The sequence below is a fragment of the Camelus dromedarius genome, chromosome 24, assembly GCF_036321535.1.
Source record: "Camelus dromedarius isolate mCamDro1 chromosome 24, mCamDro1.pat, whole genome shotgun sequence".
Lineage (NCBI taxonomy): Eukaryota > Metazoa > Chordata > Mammalia > Artiodactyla > Camelidae > Camelus > Camelus dromedarius.
This window is the reverse complement of record NC_087459.1, coordinates 16140479-16162707: the sequence shown is the minus strand read 5'-3', so window position 1 is coordinate 16162707 and position 22229 is coordinate 16140479. Positions and strand designations below refer to the sequence as shown.

Below are 22229 nucleotides of genomic sequence, written 5' to 3'. Positions count from 1 at the left end.
TTTTGTCTTTAGACAAAGTCAATTATATAACAGTTCTGTTATGAACTATTCAATAATACTTACCTTCCTGGGATATTTGTAAGGTGCTGTAGTCTTTTTTACATGCTCCTGAATCTCCTTTTTCAGTTGTTCTTGATCATGTGACTTGTAATCAGGGTTCAGAACAATAAAAGCCTTTACTACCTAAAATAAATATTTGAAACAGCAGAAAGATGTATATTTTTATGTTTTAGTGTGTCTTGTTTACTTTCTCTAATTTGGGAATCTGAGAACCCGATGGGGTGGGCCAGAAGCTTTAATAGGCTTAGATCCCAGCTCTGTGCTCTTAAGCCAGTCAGTTGACTCCCCACACTGCCTATTTTGTATCTAATACAAGAGAGGTTCTGCGACCCCTGCTTTGTGTATGATCTGCACTTGAACCTTCTCATCTAAATACATCTTAAACTCTACTTTCTGACCTGTTTCTGGTCATCTCTGCTCTTGACTTCTACCCTCATCTTTTATTTCCTTCAAAACAGTTCCTTTTGGAAACCTGGTAATTTACTAATCACAGTCTCTCATATAACAACCCCGCTTGATCTAGACTAGCTTATAGGTCACCACCTTCAGTATGGCTCTTATAAACCGTATTTACACTGAGTTTGCCTTATCCTTGTTGAAGTAAACAGTTCACTGAGACTGTCCACTTTCCATTCTATGGACACTTCTGTTGATGCAAGACTGTGAAGTTTGCAACAGCCACTTTCCTATTGCTCTGACTCACCTGTCCCTGAGGAGTAAGAGTAGAAGTGCTAAATCACTAAAGGGGTGTCACCTATAGCTTAAAGTATACATAATAGCCCATCTCCAGGAACTCTGCCTCCCATGCCTGAGTGTCAAGCTAAAATACATTTGTTTAAGCTCACAGGAAGCATCCTGACCAGGCCCACCTGTGAATGGCTGCAGGAAAGAAGAAATTAACACATCCCCTCCAGAATCTGCTCGCTGCAATACAGACCAATAAATCCAGAGATGAATTGTTGAGGCAAGGAATAGCAACTTTATTCGGAAAGCTAGCAGACCGAGAAGATGAAGGACTAGCGTCCCAAAAAACTATCTTGCCCAGGTTTGGATGCTAGTTTCTTTTATAGAGCAAAGAGGGAGAAGTGAGGAGGTAAAGTAAAAAAGGTGATAAACTGTTGCAAATATTTCCTGGTTCCAGCCAAACTCAGGGAGGGGATGCGTTAATTTCTTCTCCTGCAGCCATTCATAGGTCAGGCTGTTTCCTGACTCAAGCATGGGAGGCAGGGTTCCTGGAGATGGGCCATTACATGTACTGTAAGCGATAGGCAACATCCCTTTAGTGATTAACTTACAGCAAAAGTAACAGGATACAAAGGTTAAAGTAAAAGAAACGGATCCAATATGGAGTCAGATTGGTTCTTCCCTATTACAGCAGTATGAGCTTGTGAAACCTAGCAAGACCCTGCGCATCCCCAATCCCTGCCTCTTGTTTATAGAAAAACTGAAGTCTCCAGGCCTCCCTGAGTCACAAAAGGGCAGGCTCGAGCAGTTGACAACAGTCACAGACTCACTGTCTGATGCACATTTCCGAGTTATTTTACAGATACTGTAACGTCCACCATGTAAGCAGCTCTTTGCAGGAAACCACCCTAGCAGGAAACCCCTTTTCTTTTCACTGTAGCAAAACTATACTATAACTAACTTGAAACCAGGCACCCCCATGCCCTACTCATTTCTGGCTTAAGCACATCTTTCAAAATTTTTGACCACACAGTACCTTGCCTAACCTGCTGGTCTTTTCCCACAGATCGAAGAAGTAGAAATGGAGCATAAGTAATTAACAAATGACCAGATCTCTTAAAAACAAAAACAAAAAACAAATAGAAGTCAACTTTTCCAACAAAGAAGAGTAATTAGAAAATTTAATCATCACAACCTGCTATGGAGCTAGTTATACTAATATCCTCGTCTTCTTTAGAGACATTGCCTGTCATTCAATAAATATGTGAGCATTTGAAAAAAAAAAAAAAAAAAAAAAAGACCAGATCTCTTCCCTAGCTTCCCTTTCAGTAATCTCCCAAACAAGGTAGCATCTAAGGAAAATTCACAAGGAACTGACAAGCCTGCAGGCAGCGAGGGGAGGAGAGAATGGAGGAGGTGGCAAGGACTCTGACCCCCTTATCTCAATGATCAATGGAGATTTTCCCTTTAACAACTTTCATGGCTGAGCAGAATCTTCAGAAATGGTATTTTGGGGACACTGAGTCCACCATCTCCCCAGATTGCCAGCATTCTGATTAAAAGCAACTTTCCTTTCTATCAACATTGCCTCCCTCGAGTATTGGTTTTTGATCAGCGAGCAACTTGGATTATGTTCAGTAACACTCGGACTCGGTAACATTATTCAATGTCGTAGCCAGTAGCTACTTAAATTAATTAAAATAAAATTTTCTCAGTGGCAGTAGCTACATCTCATGTGCTTGGTAGCCACTTGTGGCTATTGTACTGGATGGTAGAAATAGAGAACATTTCCAGCATTGCCTACGTCTAATAGTGTCCTATGGACTTCAAATTCCAAAGACTTTTGTGATCCAAAAAATTTAGGAATCCAGTGACCTACACAAAAATTTCTCAGCTCTTTATGTCACATTCCAATGTTAAAATAGTATTTAAATCTAAACGTTCTTTTCAGAAGTAACAACAATGACAAAAGTCATCCATTCCTTTATCACTACTGGAAGTTTTGTCTTTTTTTGTCTTTTAAAGAAGGCTTGTAGAAAACACATATTTTTAAAAATTGTGAAAATATGGCTAGATAAATTAAGTCATTGGCTGAAGTAAGTTTTTAAAAGCAAATTAACCCTGTGAAATTTCTAAAAAAAATAAATAAATAAAAGAAAATTAACTGAGAGTGCAGCACAAAAGCTATCAAAACAGGAATTAAATTAGGGAAATACTTGCTTTTGGACAGTTTTCCAGAGAAAAAGTTAAATATTGATGAAAATATCAAATTAGTTATGATTAGCTAATAGCATTAGGAATTTTTAAAGCTGAACTATTACAAAATAGTCAACAATGTGAAAATGCACACAGTAAGTTGCAAAACTATGGTAGGTAGATAAAAATGATCAATATTTTGGATACTGTCCTAAAATCTTCCTTTTATCTGTTTTTGATCAGTTCTTCCAGAACTTGCTACACAGTCACAGGCCTGGCAGGACCTAACCTGGATAAATATGCAACCCAGTAGGACAGTCCTGCTACCAGAAAGAGGAGCTACCTGTGGCATGGAGCACATGGCCACTTTGTGCATGGGTACCTCATTCCGGACATCTGCCAGGGAACGCTGCAGCTTAGTAATGTTGGGAAACTGGTCAAACTTTCCCCTTCACTTGACTAACCCAAGCCCTACACCAAGACCCCAGAGCTATGGTGGGACCATAACCCACCGATAGATCTTTGCTGTGTTATACTCTGGGATGTCAGGTGACTGTCAAGCTAACTCTGTTCCGAAAGGCTTAGCTTCCAAGTAAGCACCTGTCTAGCTGGATAAAACTAATGATGACTGATGGTAGAGGAGAGGTGCCAGAGGAGCTAAGACTCATGAAATCCTACTGGTGGAGTTCAGAGCGAAAGGACAGACTTTAATAATCACTGAATCTGTTCCCTGCTCTCACTACCTGGAGGCCCTGCCTGGCAAATGTGACCTGAAGGATGGCGTGGAACTTTTAAACCTAAACTACCATGTGATCAGCCCCAACAGGAGTGAGCTTTCAGGACTCCTGTCTTATTCATAGCTCATGTCCTGAGTCCTTTCCTTACTGACCAACCCAGTCTGCTTTTGGTTACTTAGTTCCTGTCTCTGACCTTGCTCTCCCACTCCTGATATTTGAAGCCAGTCTATCCTCTTGTGCTACACTAGGGACCATGTTGGTTTCCAGACCGGATCCTACCTAGCTGATGTCTGGCACCCTATCCTGATGGGAGTCTGCGTTGTTGGCATTCACACTATTGCCCCATCACTCCAAGGAAAGGATTCAAATTATTTATAGTATATATTTTTCAGTCTTATTCTATAGCAGTTATTTCTGATTAGCATATTCTATCTGATGTGCATATTTAGTAATGGGTTTCTATCTGACTTGCATAGTTATGGGATGAATCATTTGGGTAATTCTTTTTCAATGAACTACTGTTTCAAAGTATGTGTTAGACTGCCAACAAATTACGAAATAGAGGTGAATCAACTCTTTTACCTCTCCTCTGATGGGGTCTGGGCTGCTGACAACAGCTGACTCTGCAACTGCAGGATGCTCGCTCAGGGCACATTCTACCTCAAACGGTCCGATTCGGTAACTGGGAAATAAAACAGAAGGCAGGAGTTTATAAAGGTGAGCAAAAGGTTCACTCTGGAATGCTTACAATCAGTCAACACAGACATATCCACAGATGAAGAAAAAATTACCCAGAGGATAATATGATGTCATCTGATCTTGCAACAAACCAGAAATAGCCATCCTCATCCATATAGCCCCTGTCCCCAGTGATATAGAAATTGCCTCGTAGAGTTGAAGCTGTTTTTGTAGGATCATCCTATAAAACAAATAATAATTAAAATTATTATGAATGTGACCCTTCTGCTCAGTCGGATTTTTTTTCAATAAATTTTATTTTTTATTTTATTTATTACTGTATTTTTTTTTGGCCAGGGGGTAGGTAATTAGGTTTTCTATTTATTTTTAGAGGAGGTAGTGGGAATTGAACCCAGGACCTCATGTATACTAAGCATGCACTCTACCACTTGAGCTATACCCTCCCCTCAGTTGGATTTTTAAATTTTTAAGAAGGAAGAAAAGTTTGGTGGTTTTGAGAATCCTTGGAATGAAGAGGAGCTAGTGTGTGAAATAGGGATGAAAGGCTAGCATTGAGCCAGCCAAATATAAGAAAAGTAAACTCTAGCTACAAACACTAGGCATGCTGCCATCCTAAGAATTTTCTTAGATGAGTCACAAAATAAATATTGCAGGAGCTCGAGCTCAGAGTCTGCTAAATAAGTCTCTTGTTAACTGGTTAATATCTAAACACTGGTAGGAAAAGAGAGAATTCAATATCCAGAGTTAAAAGAAAGTTCCTACCCCTCATAATCCAAAGAACAGACAGGGTTTTGTTGTTGTTGTTGTTGTTTATTTGTTTTTATATTTGGTTTTGTTTTACACAAAAACAGAGAATTGATTCTGTAAATTTGGCAGGAAGAAAAAGGAAGTATTGTTACATGATGTAAAATTCACTGACAGTTAGAACCTGGACCTTTGACTATATTGATGTAAATTTTGCTCTAATTTGAATACTGTGATTAGAGATGAACTATGTTTGCGAACAGTAAGGAGCTTGAGAGGCCTCTAGTGAAAGAAATTTACTTAAGTCTCACTGCCCCATTCTTTCTCTCTCACTCCTCCCATGAAGGGAGACCCCTAATCAGATTACAGGAAAACGACTGTGTGCTGATTTATAGTGGAGAGGATTCATGATGTTAAGAGGGCTGTCTTCTTTCTAGGGCTCCCTTCCTCTCACCTTCATGGGCCTGGAGCAGTCATCTAGCCTAGGGGGGCCAATGTGCCCTTCTCTAATAAGCATTTGGGTGTTTCTCCAGTTCCCTGTCTGAGGGATAATGAATCTCTCAGGAAAAGGCCAAATACCTATCCCAGGTGTATTTTGTGGCAAATAGGGAGAGTTACCAAGCACTTTTGAGAAATACAAAGAAAATGAGATGTTATTTAATGTCTCTTACTATATAATGAGTAAAAAGGCCACATGGTCGGTTAGGTAGAACTTGGATGCCAATATCTCCTTCTTGTCCAGGTGGTAGAACATTGCCATTTGCATCTAAAATCTAGGATGAATAAAATAAAATAAAATTTAATTAAATTAATTAAATTAAATTAAATTACATTAAATTAAATTAAAATCCAGGATGAAACAATAATTTAAGGAAATTTTTATTTAATGTCACATCTGAAATCTTTGCTTTGCATGTTTTGTTTTTTTGCCATTTAAGAATGCAGACTTTAGAACATTTTATGTATACTTTAAATTCTTAAGAGAAATATATTTATTTAAATTCTTATTGAAAAATACAAAGTGCAGGTTAGCAAAATGTGATAGAAGAATAAAATTTTTCTTTAATTCTGCCACCCAGCAATAATCACATTTTGGTTATATCCTTTGAGATGATACAGACATAGGAAAAAAATAGGATCACTTTATAATAGAGTGTTTTGCAACCTGCTTTTATCATTTAGCAATATATCTTAATTATCTTTTCCTCTCAAATAAATATTTCATTACTGGTTTTCAAACTTTCTAAAACAAGTAGCTAGCATTTATTAAGCACTTACCACATCCTAAGTAATGAATGCTAATGCTGAAACTATTTCACATGTACTGTTTTCTTTAGTCCTTACAACAGCCCTATCTGGTTAGAACTATTATTATGCTCATTTTACACATGAGGAAACTGAAGTGCAGAGATTTTAAGTAACACAGTGTATGACTGAACTGGAATTCAAATCTCACAATCACTCTCCAGATCCTAAGCTTTTCATCATTGCAGTTCTCCGTGGAATCTCTCCAGGGAGTTCAATCCATTTTCTACAAATCCAAATAAGCATTTCTCAGGTTGATTGCTTATCTCATATATCTGATTTTGCTCCAGCTGACTTTTTAGCTGTTTCTAAATATGAAAACTCTACTCTGCTTTTATACACATCCTTCAAATCTGAGATGTAGCTTGCTGGCAAATAAGGGTATATTTATCTGGCCCTTTCCAGAAGGAAAAGGGCTTATGTCCCCAATGAGAAGCTTGCAAGGCAAAGGAATTCTAAATGTAAAAACTTACTCTTAAGTTCTTGCAAATAAAAAAGTATAACTTCCCTCCCAGGCGTCTCAGAAATATTTGGCTCCAGGTATCAAGAAATTATTGATAGGAAAGAGATGTTAAAGAGTTCCAATTATTTAACACAGACTACTATTTAATAGATGGGAAAACAGACAAAACAGTCTATCTCTGGGGAGATCACATTCCTCATCGTTTAAGGGTTCCTAGAATGTTTAAACAAGAAGATTATGAGCTTGGTCTCTGAAGTTGCAAAAACCTGATATCCAGCTGGTTGGAGTACACCCCCAGATGCCAAAATGTCACTAAAGATAATATTAGCTAGGTAACAAGGGGCCCAATAATAAGAGCCCTTGAGAAAGAGTTAAAAATGAAGGTGGCTGCTTTAGGGAAATGCAGATCAAAACTATAATGAGATACCACCTCACACTTAATAGGATGGCTCCTAACAAACAAAACAAAACAAAACAAAATAAAACAAAAAAAACCAAAACATAACAAGTGTTGGCTAAGATACGGAGAAATTGGAACCCCTGTGCACTGTTGGTGGGAATAAAATGGTACAGCCACTATGGAAAACAGTACAGCAGTCTCTAAGAAAATTAAAAATAAAATGACTATATAATCCAGTAATTCCATTCCTGGGTATACACTCAAAAGAATAGAAAGCAGGGTCTCAAAGAGATATCTGTATACCCATGTTCATCATAGCATTATTCACAAGAGCTAAAATGTGGAAGCAACCCAAGCATTCATCAACAGATGAATAGATAAGCAAAATGTTGTGTATACATACAACAAAATACTGTTCAGCCTCAAAAACTATTCAGCCTCAAACAATAGTTAAGTCTGTTTATAGAACTATTGTTAAGTCTGTTTATAGAATGTGGCTAATGTTCCCTACCCCTTCTCTTCTTAGAAAAGCTTTTCAAAGTTAAGGAATTCAAGAGAGAGGTAAATAACAATTAACAACACTTATCTTTTGGACCTTTAGTATGTGCTAAGCATTTTGGTATGCTCTTTAGAAATATTATCTGATTTTTGGGAGGGGGGTGGTAGGTAATTAGATTTATTTATTTATTTAAAAATTTTTAATGGAGGTACTGGGGATTGGACCGAGGACCTCGTGCATGCGAAAGCACAGCCTCTACCACTGACCTATATCCTCCCTGCTAGAGATACTATTTCATTTCATCTTCACAAGAAACCTAGGAAATCAGTTCTGTTATTTATTATTAGGGTTAAACCAACTTGATGTGCCCATGACTAAGGCAGGGGGATGTCCTCAGGACTAAAACCAGGTAAGTCCCAGGCAAACTGGGACAAGAGGTTCACCCTGGTCCCTGTTGTAGAAATCAGGAAACTGAGACTTTAACAACTTACCCAAAGACACTCAGCTGGCGAATAGCAGAGCCAGACCAAAACCAATAGGCAATCCTACCTTTAGACAAGGTTCCCATAGCAAAGTTAAAGTGAGGGAAAGAACCGAGCATCTGGTTTATTCCATAAACAGTGACATCAGCAATCAATCTCACGTAAACTTTCTCAAACATACCTGATTATAAGAATTACCTGGGATGCTCGTTTAAAACACAGATGTCAGGGTCCCACCCTAAATTTTCTGAAACAGTCTCTCTAGAGAAGGAGCCTGAGAATTTGTGTTTTTAACAAACACCTGAGAGAGGTGATCAGGCAGGCTTACTGACCCTGGCTGGCTTCCAACAAGGGGAAGAAAGTGTCACGCTGATGAAAGGCAGGACATGTCTCTTATCCCACATCTGGCTCCTTGGTTCCAAGGACTCAGCCATACAGCAAGACGTTTTATGTCCCACTGCTACGGCATCAGTCCCAAGGACATATCCCAGAATTTCTTTGTTCTCTTTCTCCCCCTGAAGTTTCTGTTTTAGAGCTGAGCTCCACGGGAGAAAAGAGCCAGTAATAGAAGATGACTGGCACCTCTGGAATGAAGATAATAATGGCAAAGCCTTCCAATAAAAGACCTCGCTGCCTGATTGGGGGCGGGGGGAGGGTTGGAGAGGCTACCTGGCTGGCAGGGCTCCCCAGTCTAGTGTTTTCTTTTCTCTCTGAGCAATAAAAGCAGCTCTTGTTTTCACTTTGTCCCTCTGCCTGTATTGAGAATTCTTTCTCAGTCGGCCGGCAAGAACCCACACATTTTGGGGGGGTGGGGGGGCTTGCCTACCCACCTGGTGGGCTTTCCAATTCAGGGGTCCTTCTATCCCCTAACACACCCCGGTGATTCTTTATGATCAGAGAAGCTTGGGAAATATTCATCTAATCTACAGCTAACCCTCATTAAGTTTGGTTCTGAGGTCTCTGAAACTCCTTCGTTTTGTGTTTGTGTTGATATTGTTTCCTTTTGCGTATTAATGTAATTTCCTTTGGCTATCCTTGGCTTTGTCTGGGTTGATCAGAGAGCAGCTTTAACCCTGTACAACGTGTGCTGATGGGATAAATAGGGATCAGGTAGTGAAAATGGCGGTGGTTACAGGAGAGCCAGGAACTGGTCAGGCAGTCCGTCAGGAAGAGAGGGAGAATGCTGCAGCCACTGTCAACTGTAGCCCCTTTTGGTCCACTTGACCCTTTTAGGAGTTCTGGAGCTCCCTAACCAGAAGGGGCAGGGTGGTGGTGGTGTTAAGAGTATGGACACCGGAACCAGACTGCTTGGGACTGAATCCTAGCACTAGCAGCTACGATCTGTATGACCTTGGGTGTTTCCTTAACCTCTCTGGTCCTCATCTGTAAAATGGTTCTAATATTGCTGTGTCTCTCATAGGTTCCTTCTGGAAATTAATATTTATAAAATGCTTAGAACTACTTGGCATAAGCAACTGCTTTGGGAAAAAAAAAGACCAATAAACTAACATTTCTAACACATTTCCATCTCTACATGGAAGTTAAGATGTCATGAAAGGAGCATAATCATTCCTAAAACTAGGAGTATAAGGGAGCAGAAGTGGGGTAGGTGGTAAACAGATTGGGTTGTTAAATATTTTCCTGGAAAGGGATATACAAACCTTAACATCAAAGGCAGGTGAAGGCTTTCCCATTGATCCAGGCTTAATTTTCATTCCCTTAAAATTTCCACAGATTAGCACCTAGTGAAGAAGAATGGTAAAGTCAAGTAACATTACCAGTAACTTAAATGTATTCATTCATCCACCATGCATTTATTCAACAAATATTTATTGAGAACTTGCTATGGACCAGGCTCAAAATAAATTCTCTGCTCTCATGAAGTACAGAGATAGATACTAAACAAACAAATATGAGTTATAACACTAAATAAATTTATAACTACTAAAATACCCATATTTATGAAAACATTTGTACTTGTATTTGCATGATACTTATTATGCTGTCTCTATTTAAGAAATTTGTCAATTTTTGTTTTTATTTTATTTTTTGGCATTTTAATTCTTGACCAAGTACTACATTCTCCTGGTTTATAAATTGAAGCATTACATAAAGACACACTGAAAAATTTCTTTCAGCCTTTCTCTTGTCTGCTCCATCTTATCCTCTCCCTTTCCTACATAACAGCCACTTTTGTTACTATTTCACTCATTTCCTCTAGAATCTCTTCTCATTCTTATTTCTACAGGCTCTTTAGAGAACCCTTTTTAGAGTATGTTTGTCAAGGAGCTGTCCGTCAAACTCTTAGTATTTCAAGTAACAAGGACAGGAACTCAGCATTTTCCTTTTTTTTTTTTTGTAGGGGGTAGGTAATTAGGTTTATTTATTTAATTTTTTTTTTTAATGGAGGTACTGGGGATTGAACCCAAGACCTCATGCATGCTAAGCACACACTGTACCTCTTGAGCTATACCCTACCCCTAGCATTTTCCATTTTTGAGGCAGCCCTAAGAAAGTTCCCTATTACTTAAGTCAGAATATTTTTGTAGATCTAGTATTTTTTTATTTAAAAATATTTTAATGCCCTTACCTTTGTTAATTATATAGTGCTTTTTCTCAGTGAATGGCTATTTAAACTGTATATGTCACAGAGCAATTTTGCAACTAACATCCCTCAAGTTTTTGTTTTTTTTAAACTGTTCTAATCACTCCACTCCCTCCCTATTCATCAAACAATTGATAAAGATTTCATAAACACTTCAGTTTCTATTCATCTAACCGAATCTAGTCCAGCCTTGTCTTTTCAGCGAGGTCTGTATACCGTTTCAGTCTGTCCATATCCTTCGTAGATATCCAGACCCGTCTTATTTCTCCATTGTTCAGTCACTTCAGGGTTGATTGGTTCCCCGGCACTCAAACAGTGCTTTAAGCTTTTGAACTTAGAGCTTCTCAGAAGACAGATAACAAGTTAAATTTAGGAAGAAAATGGAGAAAAATGGAAATTAGGATTGTTTTAATGAAATTTCAACATAAAATTTGTTTTAGTTTTTTCCTAACTCCCCTCCCTCTCCAATACAAAATAAACAAACCATTCTATCATAAAAGGACTCCCAAAACATCAGATTTTTTTTCTTTTCTCCCCTTGATTTGTGAGGGAGATGTAATTTGTTGCGAAGAAAAGCCATGCTATTCCTAGGGAAGGTACCACATAGTAATATGTTAAATCAGTGATGAAAAGTTTACCAGTTGTCTGGTTAAATTGGCTGTGGAGTATTTATGCAATGGAATACTATGCAGTTGTTAAAAAGGAATAAAGAAGCTCCTGGATAGTACTGTCCAAAAGAACATTTTGTTATAACAGAAATTTGTATAATCTGAGCTGTCCATTATTGTCTCCTCTAACCCTGTGTGGCTATTGAGCACTTGAAGCATGACTAGCACAACTGAGGAACTGATTTTTTTTTTCATTGAGGTATAATTGACTATAATGTATTAGTTTTAGATGTACAATGTAATAATTTGTTATTTGTATATATGGTGAAATGATCAGCCCAGTAAGTCTAGTCAACATCTGTCACCCTACATAGTTACAAAAATATTTCTTCTTGTGATGAGAACTTTTAAAATCTACCCTCTTAGCAACTTCAAATATGGACTATAGTATTATTATTAACTATAGTCTGGAACAGAATTTTTAATTTACTTAAAATTTAAATACCTACATGTGGCTAGCGGTTACCAACTTGGACAGCATAGTTCCAGGATGTATTGTTAGGTGAAGAAAGAAAGGTGCAGAACTGTGTGCATATCATGTTCCCATTATAAAAGAGACAGGGAGAACATATTGGCTTGTGCATGCATAGATCTCGGGGAGAGGGCAAACTGAGATTGAGGACAAGATGTGGAGGAAGACTTTTCTCTATACATCCTTTTGTACCTATTGAATTTTATGCCATGTGAATTATTTCCTATTCAAAAATTAAATAAAATCAATTTAAAATTAGTTACCAATCCATACTTTCGAATGGAATTAGTAATAAAGGATGTTCATCTTTCCTCTCTGCTGGGATAGGGTTATAAATAGGGATGACTCCTCTATTTTCTTAGTGCAAGTAACAGTCATCATACAAAAGATTAAGACAGTTTCTTATTCATAACCACTGGGCTCAGAACTATACATGTGGCTGAATCCTCCCATTCCTCTCCCTGCTTGGGGAACCCGCCCTGAATGTAATAATTATCATTTACAGAATGTAAGCAAGAAGGAGGAGAAGGAGAAGACAGGGCTGGAACTATGTTTTTAGGCAGAGAGACCTTTTATGCTATAGCTTCCTCTTCCTCTCCCCTTCCCCCAGCTAAGTGCCCATTTGCCAACCAACCTTTCTTACCTGGTCTTATCATTCCGTACAAGCATTCGATATGCAGTTGGTGCTGAACAGAAGACTGTGATGGGAAACTTGCAAAGTGTCTGCAATTGAGAAGTGGTCTTACCACAATTTGTAATAAGTACCTAACAGTCTATGGTAGACACAGCAGAAACTTAAAACACTGTTTATTCTAACATAAATGCACTCATACCTTTCCTCTGTATTTCTTTTTCAGGCTTATTTGATTTTCCAGATGTGAAATACCTTAACTCATGTTGTTTACTCTGATTTCTTTAGGTTACTTTATTCACCAGTCCTGTCAGTGACAGCCCTAATGCATTTCTAAAAGTTGACCTCCTGTGCTCTGCCTTACTTGCAAGATGGAAGTTGGCTCAAACCGCGGCAAATAATGTGCAAATACACATGCTCCCTGGATCCATGGAGAAAAAACACTACTCCATGCAGATTTTGCCCAGCCTGTGTCCGAGGTATTCCACATCACATCTGAAGGGGTCAAGTCCAGCCAGAACCTGGGAAGACAAAGAATAGACTTGGTGTGTATATATGAAAACAAATTTAAAAGACCAACAAAGGAATCATCACCTTTGTAGCGTTGACACTTCAAGCTGCTGTTCTGTGAAAGTACCTTCCATTTACAGATAATCCTAAACCAAAACTGCTGTGGGTGTGTCCGGTCATTTTCGGAGATCCGCTTGTTCCACTGGTAAAGAAAATGGCCATCATCTCATTGTGTTTTGTCTTCACACAAGTGTGGTTGTCACTGGCATGTCTATGAAGGAAGAATTACAATAATTCTGCACATTAAACACAGTGTCATAGACTGTTACGACAGAAAAGAATTTACTCGGATCTCTTCATCTCATGAGTCAGGCCCCAGTGTCCTAGGTTGAACTCCAAGGTAAAAGCCATCTCTCTCTCTCCATCTTTTGAGGTGATTTCCAGAAGCAAACTAAACTTTGCCATCAATATCCCATTTATAACAAGCTGACTTCATAGCTTTTTACTGTATGATGAAGAAAATTTGAAGCAGTTAAAAAACTCAAGAATTTTATCATACTTTCAACAGAAGGAAGATTCTACGATCTTGTAAGCATGGATATGTGAAGAATTTCCCCTTCCCCTTCACTGTGGATGCTTTAAAATGTATGTTTTAAAAAATGAGACAGTAAAAAGAATAAAATAATGCTGTTTGCAGCAACATGGATGGACCTGGAGATCGTTATTCTAAGTGAAGTAAGCCAGAAAGAGAAAGAAAAATGCCATATGATATCACTTATATGTGGAATCTAAAAAAAAAAACCAAAAAGGACACAAATGAACTTATCTACAAATCAGAAACAGACTCAGACATAGAGAACAAACTTGTTACCAGAGGGTAAAGAGGGTGGGAAGAGATAAATTGGGAATTCAAAAATTGCACCTCCTGGGCAGTGATGGAAATGTTAGCTATCGTGATTATGGTGATGGTTTTCATGGGTGTATACATCTGTCAAAATTCATCAAATTGTACATCTGAAATATGTGTAGTTAACTGTACAGGAACCATACCACAATAGAAGTGTTTAAAAAAAAAAGAAAAAGAAGGTTAATGGTTGCCAGGAATTCAAGGTAGGGGGAGGATGTGGAAATAAAAGGATAGAATGTAGGAGTTTTTTTAGGGTAATGGAAATGAGCTGTGTCCTGATTGAGGCAGTAGTTACATGAATCTGTACACGTATTTATTCATAGAACTATAATGCCCCCAAAATTTCATTTTATTATGTGATCATTTAAAAATTAAAATAAATTCATCTCATTAAAAAACAATGAGTATGTTAGTAGAAGTCATGGGTAATGATTTAAGGATGGCAAACTACAGCCCACAGGACAAATCTGGCCTGACTTCCGTTTTTGCAGGTAACGTTTTATTGGAACACAGCCATGTCCATTCTTTTACATACTGTCTATGGCTGCTCTCCACACTATGACAGCAGAGGTGAGTACATGTACTATATATTTACTATCCATCCCTTGTATAGAAAACATTTGCTGACCCCTCAAAAGGATGGTTTTTCTGTTTCCCACAAGAGAGTCTACATAGGTCTGAATACAGCACACAATAAGACCGAAGAGGATCTAAGTCTCTGCCCAGGGAAGGAAAAGCCTTAAAGAGAAAGAAAACATTTTAGTTCTGAAGGATAAGTGGGCTTCTATGTATGCTATACATCAGGGCAGCTGAGAGGAGGTAAACTCTGCACGTTGAGTGTATAAGAAGCATACCGATTTTTACCTGGGAATATTGAGCTGAGAATGAATGAATCAGAAATATCTGGCCATGAGACATACAGAAAAGCTATTTTTAAATTCTAACAAAGCTAAACCAAATGTTTAATTTATGGTTCCATATTTTTTTTCTTTAAAAAAAGTTAGTGCCTATAGCTGTGTACCTACACTTTGATCATAAATATGGTTGCTCTTGAAATCTAAGGCAGGTTTATCGTGCCAGTCTCTCAGAAGCAGTAAACTTAGCAGTTAGGAATTCTGTGGGCTTAGAAGCCGGACTGCCTGAGTTTGGAACCCAGCTCTTCCAGATCGTAGCATTTGACCTGATTTATCTGCATAATCACAGTACCTGCCCCCTAAGTTGCTGCGAGATTTAAATGAGTTAGTATATTGGAAGTGCTTTGTATAGTCAGGTTGCTCAAGGTGGGTGTTCTCTCGCTCTCTGAACATCCTCTGCTTGACCAGTGCCTGCCTCATCTATACCCCACTCATGTGACTGACCTTCCTACACACTTGCCCTAGGCCCCAGCTAGTGACTGTCTGTTTTTCTAATTTTCATTTTTCTGCTCAATCATGGGTCGACTATCTGATCAATGTTGCCTTTCTTTTGGGCGAAGCTGTTCTATAACAATTAAGGCTACTCACTTCATCATCTCCTTGAGGTTCTCCCACCCTTCTCTGGGTTTCTGAGACACAATTAGCTTGGAGTGCAGATTTTCACACTCAGATGCAACGGCATCTACGGCTGGAGCTAAAACTTCATTGGTGATAATGCACTTTGCTTTTGAAGATTGTAGTCTGTAAAGGATGTCTTTCTGGGTCAACTGAGTGGTTCCTGGAATTAAAACTGTCCCTAAAGGAGTAGAAAAGAAAATGTTTAGAAAGGATTTCTTTCATCATATTAATTATGTGGACAGAAAATGTTGCCTGTCATATCAGTAACCATAGGATGTGGAATCCTCAAGCCATCAGCCACTGTAGCCACCCCCAACTGTGGTTCACAATGGAGAAAAGCAGGATTTGAGTCCTCAGTTTTGTCCACCAAATACAACATAATTCTCAACTTTTAGGTTGTGCATATTTTTCCACAATTAGGGTAGTGTAGATAACTCAGGTGCATTCTGCATTTCTCAGAGTGAGTTGGTCAGTTTTCCAGGCAAGGTGTCTATTTGTCTTCCTTTCATTATTCTGCTTTTGCCTTTCAAGGGACCTCAAAGTCTATGACCCTTTTGACCAAACATGAAAAGATGTTCAATACTAGATAATTATCTTTTATCTGTAGAACATTCATCACATTCAACTTAAAGAGAGTTTTGATTGAAAAGTAATATTAACCAAGATTTATTGAGTACTTGAGTGTTTTGCATGTTTTAACTCATTGAATCCCTACCAAAAAACCCAAAACATAAAAGCTATTGTTGACTAAAAAAAATGCACAAGCTAAAAGTTGAGAATTATGATTAATTTGGTGGACTTTCTGAGGACTCAAGCCCAGGAGGCAGCCTCTCAGATAGCTCCGAGGGACTATTCCGAAGGGGTAAGGAAGGAGCCACGATACGTAGAGGGTTTTGCAACAAAAAGGAGGTAGTCGGAACATCAATTACTATTAATTAAAGAAAACCAGATATCTCAAGTTAATGAATTTAGTGTTTTTCTATGTAGGGGAAGATGCAAGCATCTGGGTTCACTGAAATTATTCCTTTGAAAAGCACCATAACTATCTGTTCTTTCCCATCTTGAGTTCCCTCAGGGCTCACTGCTGGGGGCGGCTGTAGTGGCTGATGGCTCAGTGGCTGCAACATCCTTTGTTTACTGAAATGGCAGGTGGCTTTCTTAGTCCACACTATAAATAACTTGCCCAAGATCACTGAAGTAGCAAATGGCAGTGCACAGACTGAACCCTGCAGCCTGACTTCAGAGCTGTACATTTAACCAAGTCAGTTCAGTGCCTCTTAAAACATACACGAATGTTTTATGGTTTCTTTCCAAAGGGAAGGATTGAGGCATTTATCTTCTCTGTGCTTCCACTATTTGTCTTTCTCTGTCTGACTTATTTCACTAAGCATAATATTCTCTAGGTCCATCTAAGTTGCTGCAGTGGCAGAATTTTATTCTTTCTTATGGCTGATTAATATTCACACACACCCCCCCACATCTTTATCCAACTGTTTGTTGATGGGTACTTGGATTGCTTCCATGTCTTGGATATTGTAAATAGTGTTTCTGTGAACATCAGAGGGCATGTCTCTTTTTGAATTAGTGTTTTTATTTTTTCCAGGTATATACCCAGGAGTGGAATTTTGGGCTCATATGGTAGTTCTATTTTTAATTTTTGAGGAACTTCTATACTGTGGCTGCACCAGTCTACATTTCCACCAATAATGTACAAGGATTCTCTTTTATCCACACCCTCTCCAACATTTGTTATTTGTAGACTTTTTGATGACAGCCATTCTGATAGGTGTGAGGTGATAGCTCACTGTGGTTTTGTTTTGTATTTCTCTAATAATTAGTGATAGTGAGCATCTTTTCATACGCCTGTTGGCCATCTCATGTTGGCTCTGTTCCCTATAAGTGTGTGTTTTTCTTCTTCCTGCACCGGGACCTTTGCCCCAAAGGACGGGAGTGGTGAAGCAAGTGGGGCCTGTGAGCCTACAGAGGTCCGGTGTTCTGCTTGTGTGGGCACCTGCAGCTCCATGCAGACACAGCCCACCATTGTATCTTGTCCCTGGTCATGGTTGCCCTAGATCTAGGGCCATGCTGTGGCACGGAGTGCGTGGGGCTGGAGCATTCGGCTGGCTTGGGCTGGGGCACACAGTGAGATGGTCTCGGGAAATCTAGAAGCTGCTAGGGCACACCTCTCTCCACCCTGCCTGGGGGGCAAGCCAGCACCCCTGGAATCCAGGCTTCGCCAGCCCTTCTACCTGTCCCAGCCATCTCCAAGCAGCCAATGGAGCTTGTCTCCTATGAGTAGGACTCCATGTATGTATATAGTAGTATGACTAGGATGCCTGGTCTGCGCCCTGACCTGTTCATTCCCCAGGGCAGGTGTCCACTTGGGTGACCTCCCTTTTCCTCTGAGTCCCCTCCCAGGGGTAGGCACAGGTCCTCATGTGATCACTTTTCCTCCTGTCCTACCTGTTTATGGGTGTATCTTTCTTACAGCCTTGGTTGTACAGGAGCCCTTCTGCCAGTTTCCAATTAATTTTTAGTGAAAATTGTTCCACTCATAGATGTATTTTTGATGTGTTCGTGGGGAGAGATGGACTTCATGTCCTCACACCTGGCCATCTTCAAGAAGCCCTCAACATTTCTTATAAGGCAGATGTAGTGGTGATGAACCCCTTCAGCTTTAGTTTTCCGGGAAAGCCTTTATTTCTCCTTTGTATCTGAAGGATAACTTTGATGGATACAATATGTTTGGCCAACAGTTTTTATCTTTAAATATTTTGAGTATATCATTTTACTCTCTCCTGCCTGCAGAATTTCTGCTGAGACATCTGCTGATAACCTAATGGGGCTTCCTTTGTAGGTGACTGTCTTTTTTCCCTGGCTGCCTTTAAAATTCTTTATCATCGACTTTTGACAGTTTTATATAATGTGTCTTGGATAACGTCTTTTTGCTTTGAGGTAATTAGGTGTTCTCTTAGCTTCCTGGACTTGTACATCCAGTTCTTTCCCCAGATTTGGAAAGTTCTAGCTATTATTTCTTTAAATAAAGTCTCTTCTCCGTTCCCCATCTCATCTCTATTTGGTATACCCATTATCCTTATGTTGTCTTTCCTAATAGAGTCAGATAGTTCTCTCTCTCTTTTTTTAAACTTATTTTTTATTTTACCTTTTTTTGGTGGGGGAGGTCATTAGGTCTACTTATTTATTTATGATTAGTTTTTTTTTTTAATGGAGGTACTGGTGGTTGAACCAAGGACCTCGTGTATGCTAAGCATGTGCTCTACCACTTGAGCTATACCCTCCCCCAAGATAGTTCTCTCATAATTTCTTCATTTAAAATCCTCCTTAGTTCTCTTTTCTCTCCTATCCGAATCATCTCTAGATTTCTGTATTTGAGCTTCTTTATTCTCTCTTCCATTTGGTCTGCTCTATTTCCAATGCTTTCTATTGCATTCTTTATATCCTTTATTGAGTGCTTTGGCTCCAGAATTTCTATTTGTTTCTTTTTTAGAGGTTCAGCCTTTTAGTAAAATATTCCTTCTGTTCATTAATTTTATTATTGAGCTAATTGAAATGACGCTTAGGTTTTTTTTTTTTAATAGCTAGCTCATTAACAGCTATTTTGAATTCTCTATCAGATTGCAATCTTCCATGATTTAAGTCTGGTTTCTGAAGAATTGTCACTTTCTTTTCGTTTTTACTGAGTCACTGTGCTTTTTCACAGTGCTTGATGAGTTGTTCCTCTACCCACACATTTGAAGGAGCCAGTATCTTTCTTACTAAGTAAGATTTGTTTAGTTTGATCCTAACAATTCAACAGGTGGGAAATTAGAGGACTTTCTTCTGTTTTTCAGTAGGTGGAACTATAGCACAGGTCTTTGATTTCTCTAACCCGAGCTGCCTCTGACTGTACTTGAGAATCAGCATTTTCCACCCTTCACCTCCTCTGCCAGGGGTCTTAGGGGAGCCCTCACTGTTGCTGCTTGTGCCTTTGAGGCCCTTGGTACCTTGCTGCTGCCAGTGTTATGGCTGTTGCTCCTGTCACCACTGAGGGCACCGGGATGTTGAGCACCTCTGTCCCATCAGGGTTGTTAGGTTTGCGGGTGTTGGGAGTCTTAGGTGCCACTGTGGCTGATGGGGCTAGAGTCCCAGGCCCTGCTGCTGCAGCTGCCTAGGCCCCTTTGGCTGCAGCTGGGAAGCTGGAGTTGTGTGTGCCACCTCCCCGGCTACTACTGGGTTCCCTGGAGCTGTACTCTCATCCACTGTGGCTGAAGGGCCAGGGTCACAGGCACCCTCTCTCCTGTTCCTTTGGCTCCACTTCCTATGTTCCAATCCACCCACCTTCAGATATACTGATGTGTGGGTCTCTTTGGCATCCTGGTGTGTTGGGCAGAGGAACCTTTGTTGAGTTACGGATATTTTACTAGTTGTGGACTGAAGAGGAGAGACGAAGGAAACAGCTCGCACTACCATGATGCTGACTTCCCCCACCTAGATGATTTTTAAGAACTATTCCTATTTTGCAATTTTATGAAAATTCTAGAAAATGCTAGAGCGGGCACTAGGTCCTACCACTGACTTTCTGAATGCTTTTAGGCAAATGACTGAATGTTCCTTTTCCCCCATCCATGAAAGCTTTTCCCTCCCTGTTCATAAAATGAGACTTCCCCTTCCTAACCAGAATGCTTTTGTGAAGATAAAATGAGCAAATGGGTGAATATTTATTCCAGAGGGATCACATGCATTATAGAAACTTCTTCAAAATCTGTGGACTGAGATTGGGTGTTATACTAACTTTTTGTGGTAAATATTACTTAAAGTAAAGGAACATCTCATAGGAAATTAATATTTTTAAAAATAATTATATACTGAGATTTCTGTTGTAAAGGGATTTGGCCTATAATACAAAAGAGTTTGAAAATTAAAATGTGATATGAATTTGTTGTTGGCACTGGGGGCTACAGGGCAGTATATTTCTGAGAACTGAGAAATAAGAGGAATAGATTGCCTTCCAAGAGCTAAACTGTACGCACAACATAAAATAGATCAGAACAGAGATACTGATAGTGTCAAAAAACAAGGATTCACAGAGCAGCAAGATTAAACCATACTCTGATATATTAATACAGAATCGATCTCAGAAGGGGATACTGCAGCCACAGAATGTAGAAAAAGGAGACTACTAAGCAAATCCTGGCAGTACTCACCCAAGCATGCCTAGGGGAGAAGTATCTGACATGGGATTTCACATATGATAGTCCCTGGGATAAGGTGGACCCCAGTCAGTACCCACGTTCACACTGGATTGTTTTCATTTCCTCAAATCTACAAGTTATTTCTTACCTCAGGACCTTTGTGGAAGCTTTTCCATTTACCTAGAATGCTCCCATCAACTGCACCTTCTCCCACTGACTAACGCATCCCTTAGGTTTCAGCTCAAATATCCCCCTGACCTTCTCTCAGACTATGGAGCTATTCCTCTGATACATTCTGATGGCTCCTGTGCTATTTCCTTTTTATAGTACTGGTCACATTGACCCCACTATGTGTTTACTTAACTCCTGACACTCTCTCTCCCACTGGACCCTAAACCCCAAAGCTCCTAAAACATATCAAGTGCCCAATAAACACCTCTTGCTTGAGTCCTGAGGAGGGATAATGCTAAAATATAGCATTTCGAAAATCGTCTCAGGAGATGGTAAGGAAATGAAGTAAAGCAATGGCAATGGAATTAGAGAAGAGGCAGCATGCTGGGGGGTGGGGGAGGTCAAATTTACAAGATGTAGGAACTCATTAGGGAGGAGGAATTGCAGATGACCAGCTTAGGGCATCAGACCAATGGTTATTAACCACGAGAGGAATAAAGGTGTGAAACAAGAACTAGGATGGGTTTTTTGAGTTTGTGACTGGTTGGGTTTCAGATGACCACGGGTCCTATAGGAGGAGAAAAGAAGTAGATATAAAGGTGTTTCATTGTTGCTTGCCATTCACTTAAATCTATTCCTTCATGAGAAACCCAATTCATAGTCTGGGTCAAAAGATATGGCATGTTTCCAACACATGTTTAAGTTCCTGAGAATCATACCATGTTGTGACAGTTCCTCAAATAATTTGCCCAAATAAAATCATGTCTCATGATTACTTAGATGTTCTGAAAAATCTTTCATCCAGCCTAATTTAAATATGATCAGACTGCAAATACTACTAACCTGTTCGCATACAGGCTATATTTGCAAGCCACCACTCTGGGATCCTGGGAAGAATCACAATTACTCGATCACCCCTTTGCAGGGCACAGGCTTCTGTAAGGATATTTGCAAATTTCCTAGACAAAGATCCCAGGTCCTCAAAACTCCATCTCACTTCTTCTCCATTTCCATTTATCCACCAGAAGGCTGGATTAGAAGGTCTCTTTCCAGCCTGAGGAAAAATAAACCAGTCATAGATTCAGGGTGGTTATGCAGCTCAATTCTATTTCAACTGACTTAATGGAATATTTTCTCTGAAGAAAATTCACAGGTCATTGTTAGTTAGGACATACTTGGAGTATTTGGGAATAACTCTAGGGTCCTCATTTCTAGACGTTGAGAGACATGTCATTTCTTCTGGCACATGTCATTTCTCATTTAGCCTGATTA

The 22229-nt window shown here is 39.4% G+C and overlaps 1 protein-coding gene across 4 annotated transcripts in view; it reads right to left on the bottom strand.

Moving 5' to 3' along the window:
* The window catches only part of ACSM3 (acyl-CoA synthetase medium chain family member 3), a 42432-nt gene that overhangs the window by 791 nt on the left and 19412 nt on the right, over nt 1-22229 (bottom strand). For 3 of the 4 annotated variants that reach the window (XM_064478493.1, XM_064478494.1, XM_010982566.3), the window contains 11 exons: nt 21801-22011; nt 15565-15772; nt 13283-13426; nt 13010-13166; nt 12658-12737; nt 11091-11214; nt 9931-10011; nt 5792-5893; nt 4469-4596; nt 4260-4359; nt 64-183 (listed from right to left, as the gene is read on the bottom strand). In XM_064478493.1, coding sequence (XP_064334563.1) covers nt 64-183; nt 4260-4359; nt 4469-4596; nt 5792-5893; nt 9931-10011; nt 11091-11214; nt 12658-12737; nt 13010-13166; nt 13283-13426; nt 15565-15772; nt 21801-22011 — 1455 coding nt within the window. The remainder of the gene's footprint in view (nt 1-63; nt 184-4259; nt 4360-4468; nt 4597-5791; nt 5894-9930; nt 10012-11090; nt 11215-12657; nt 12738-13009; nt 13167-13282; nt 13427-15564; nt 15773-21800; nt 22012-22229) is intronic. The other variant, XM_031433093.2, reaches the window with a different exon arrangement.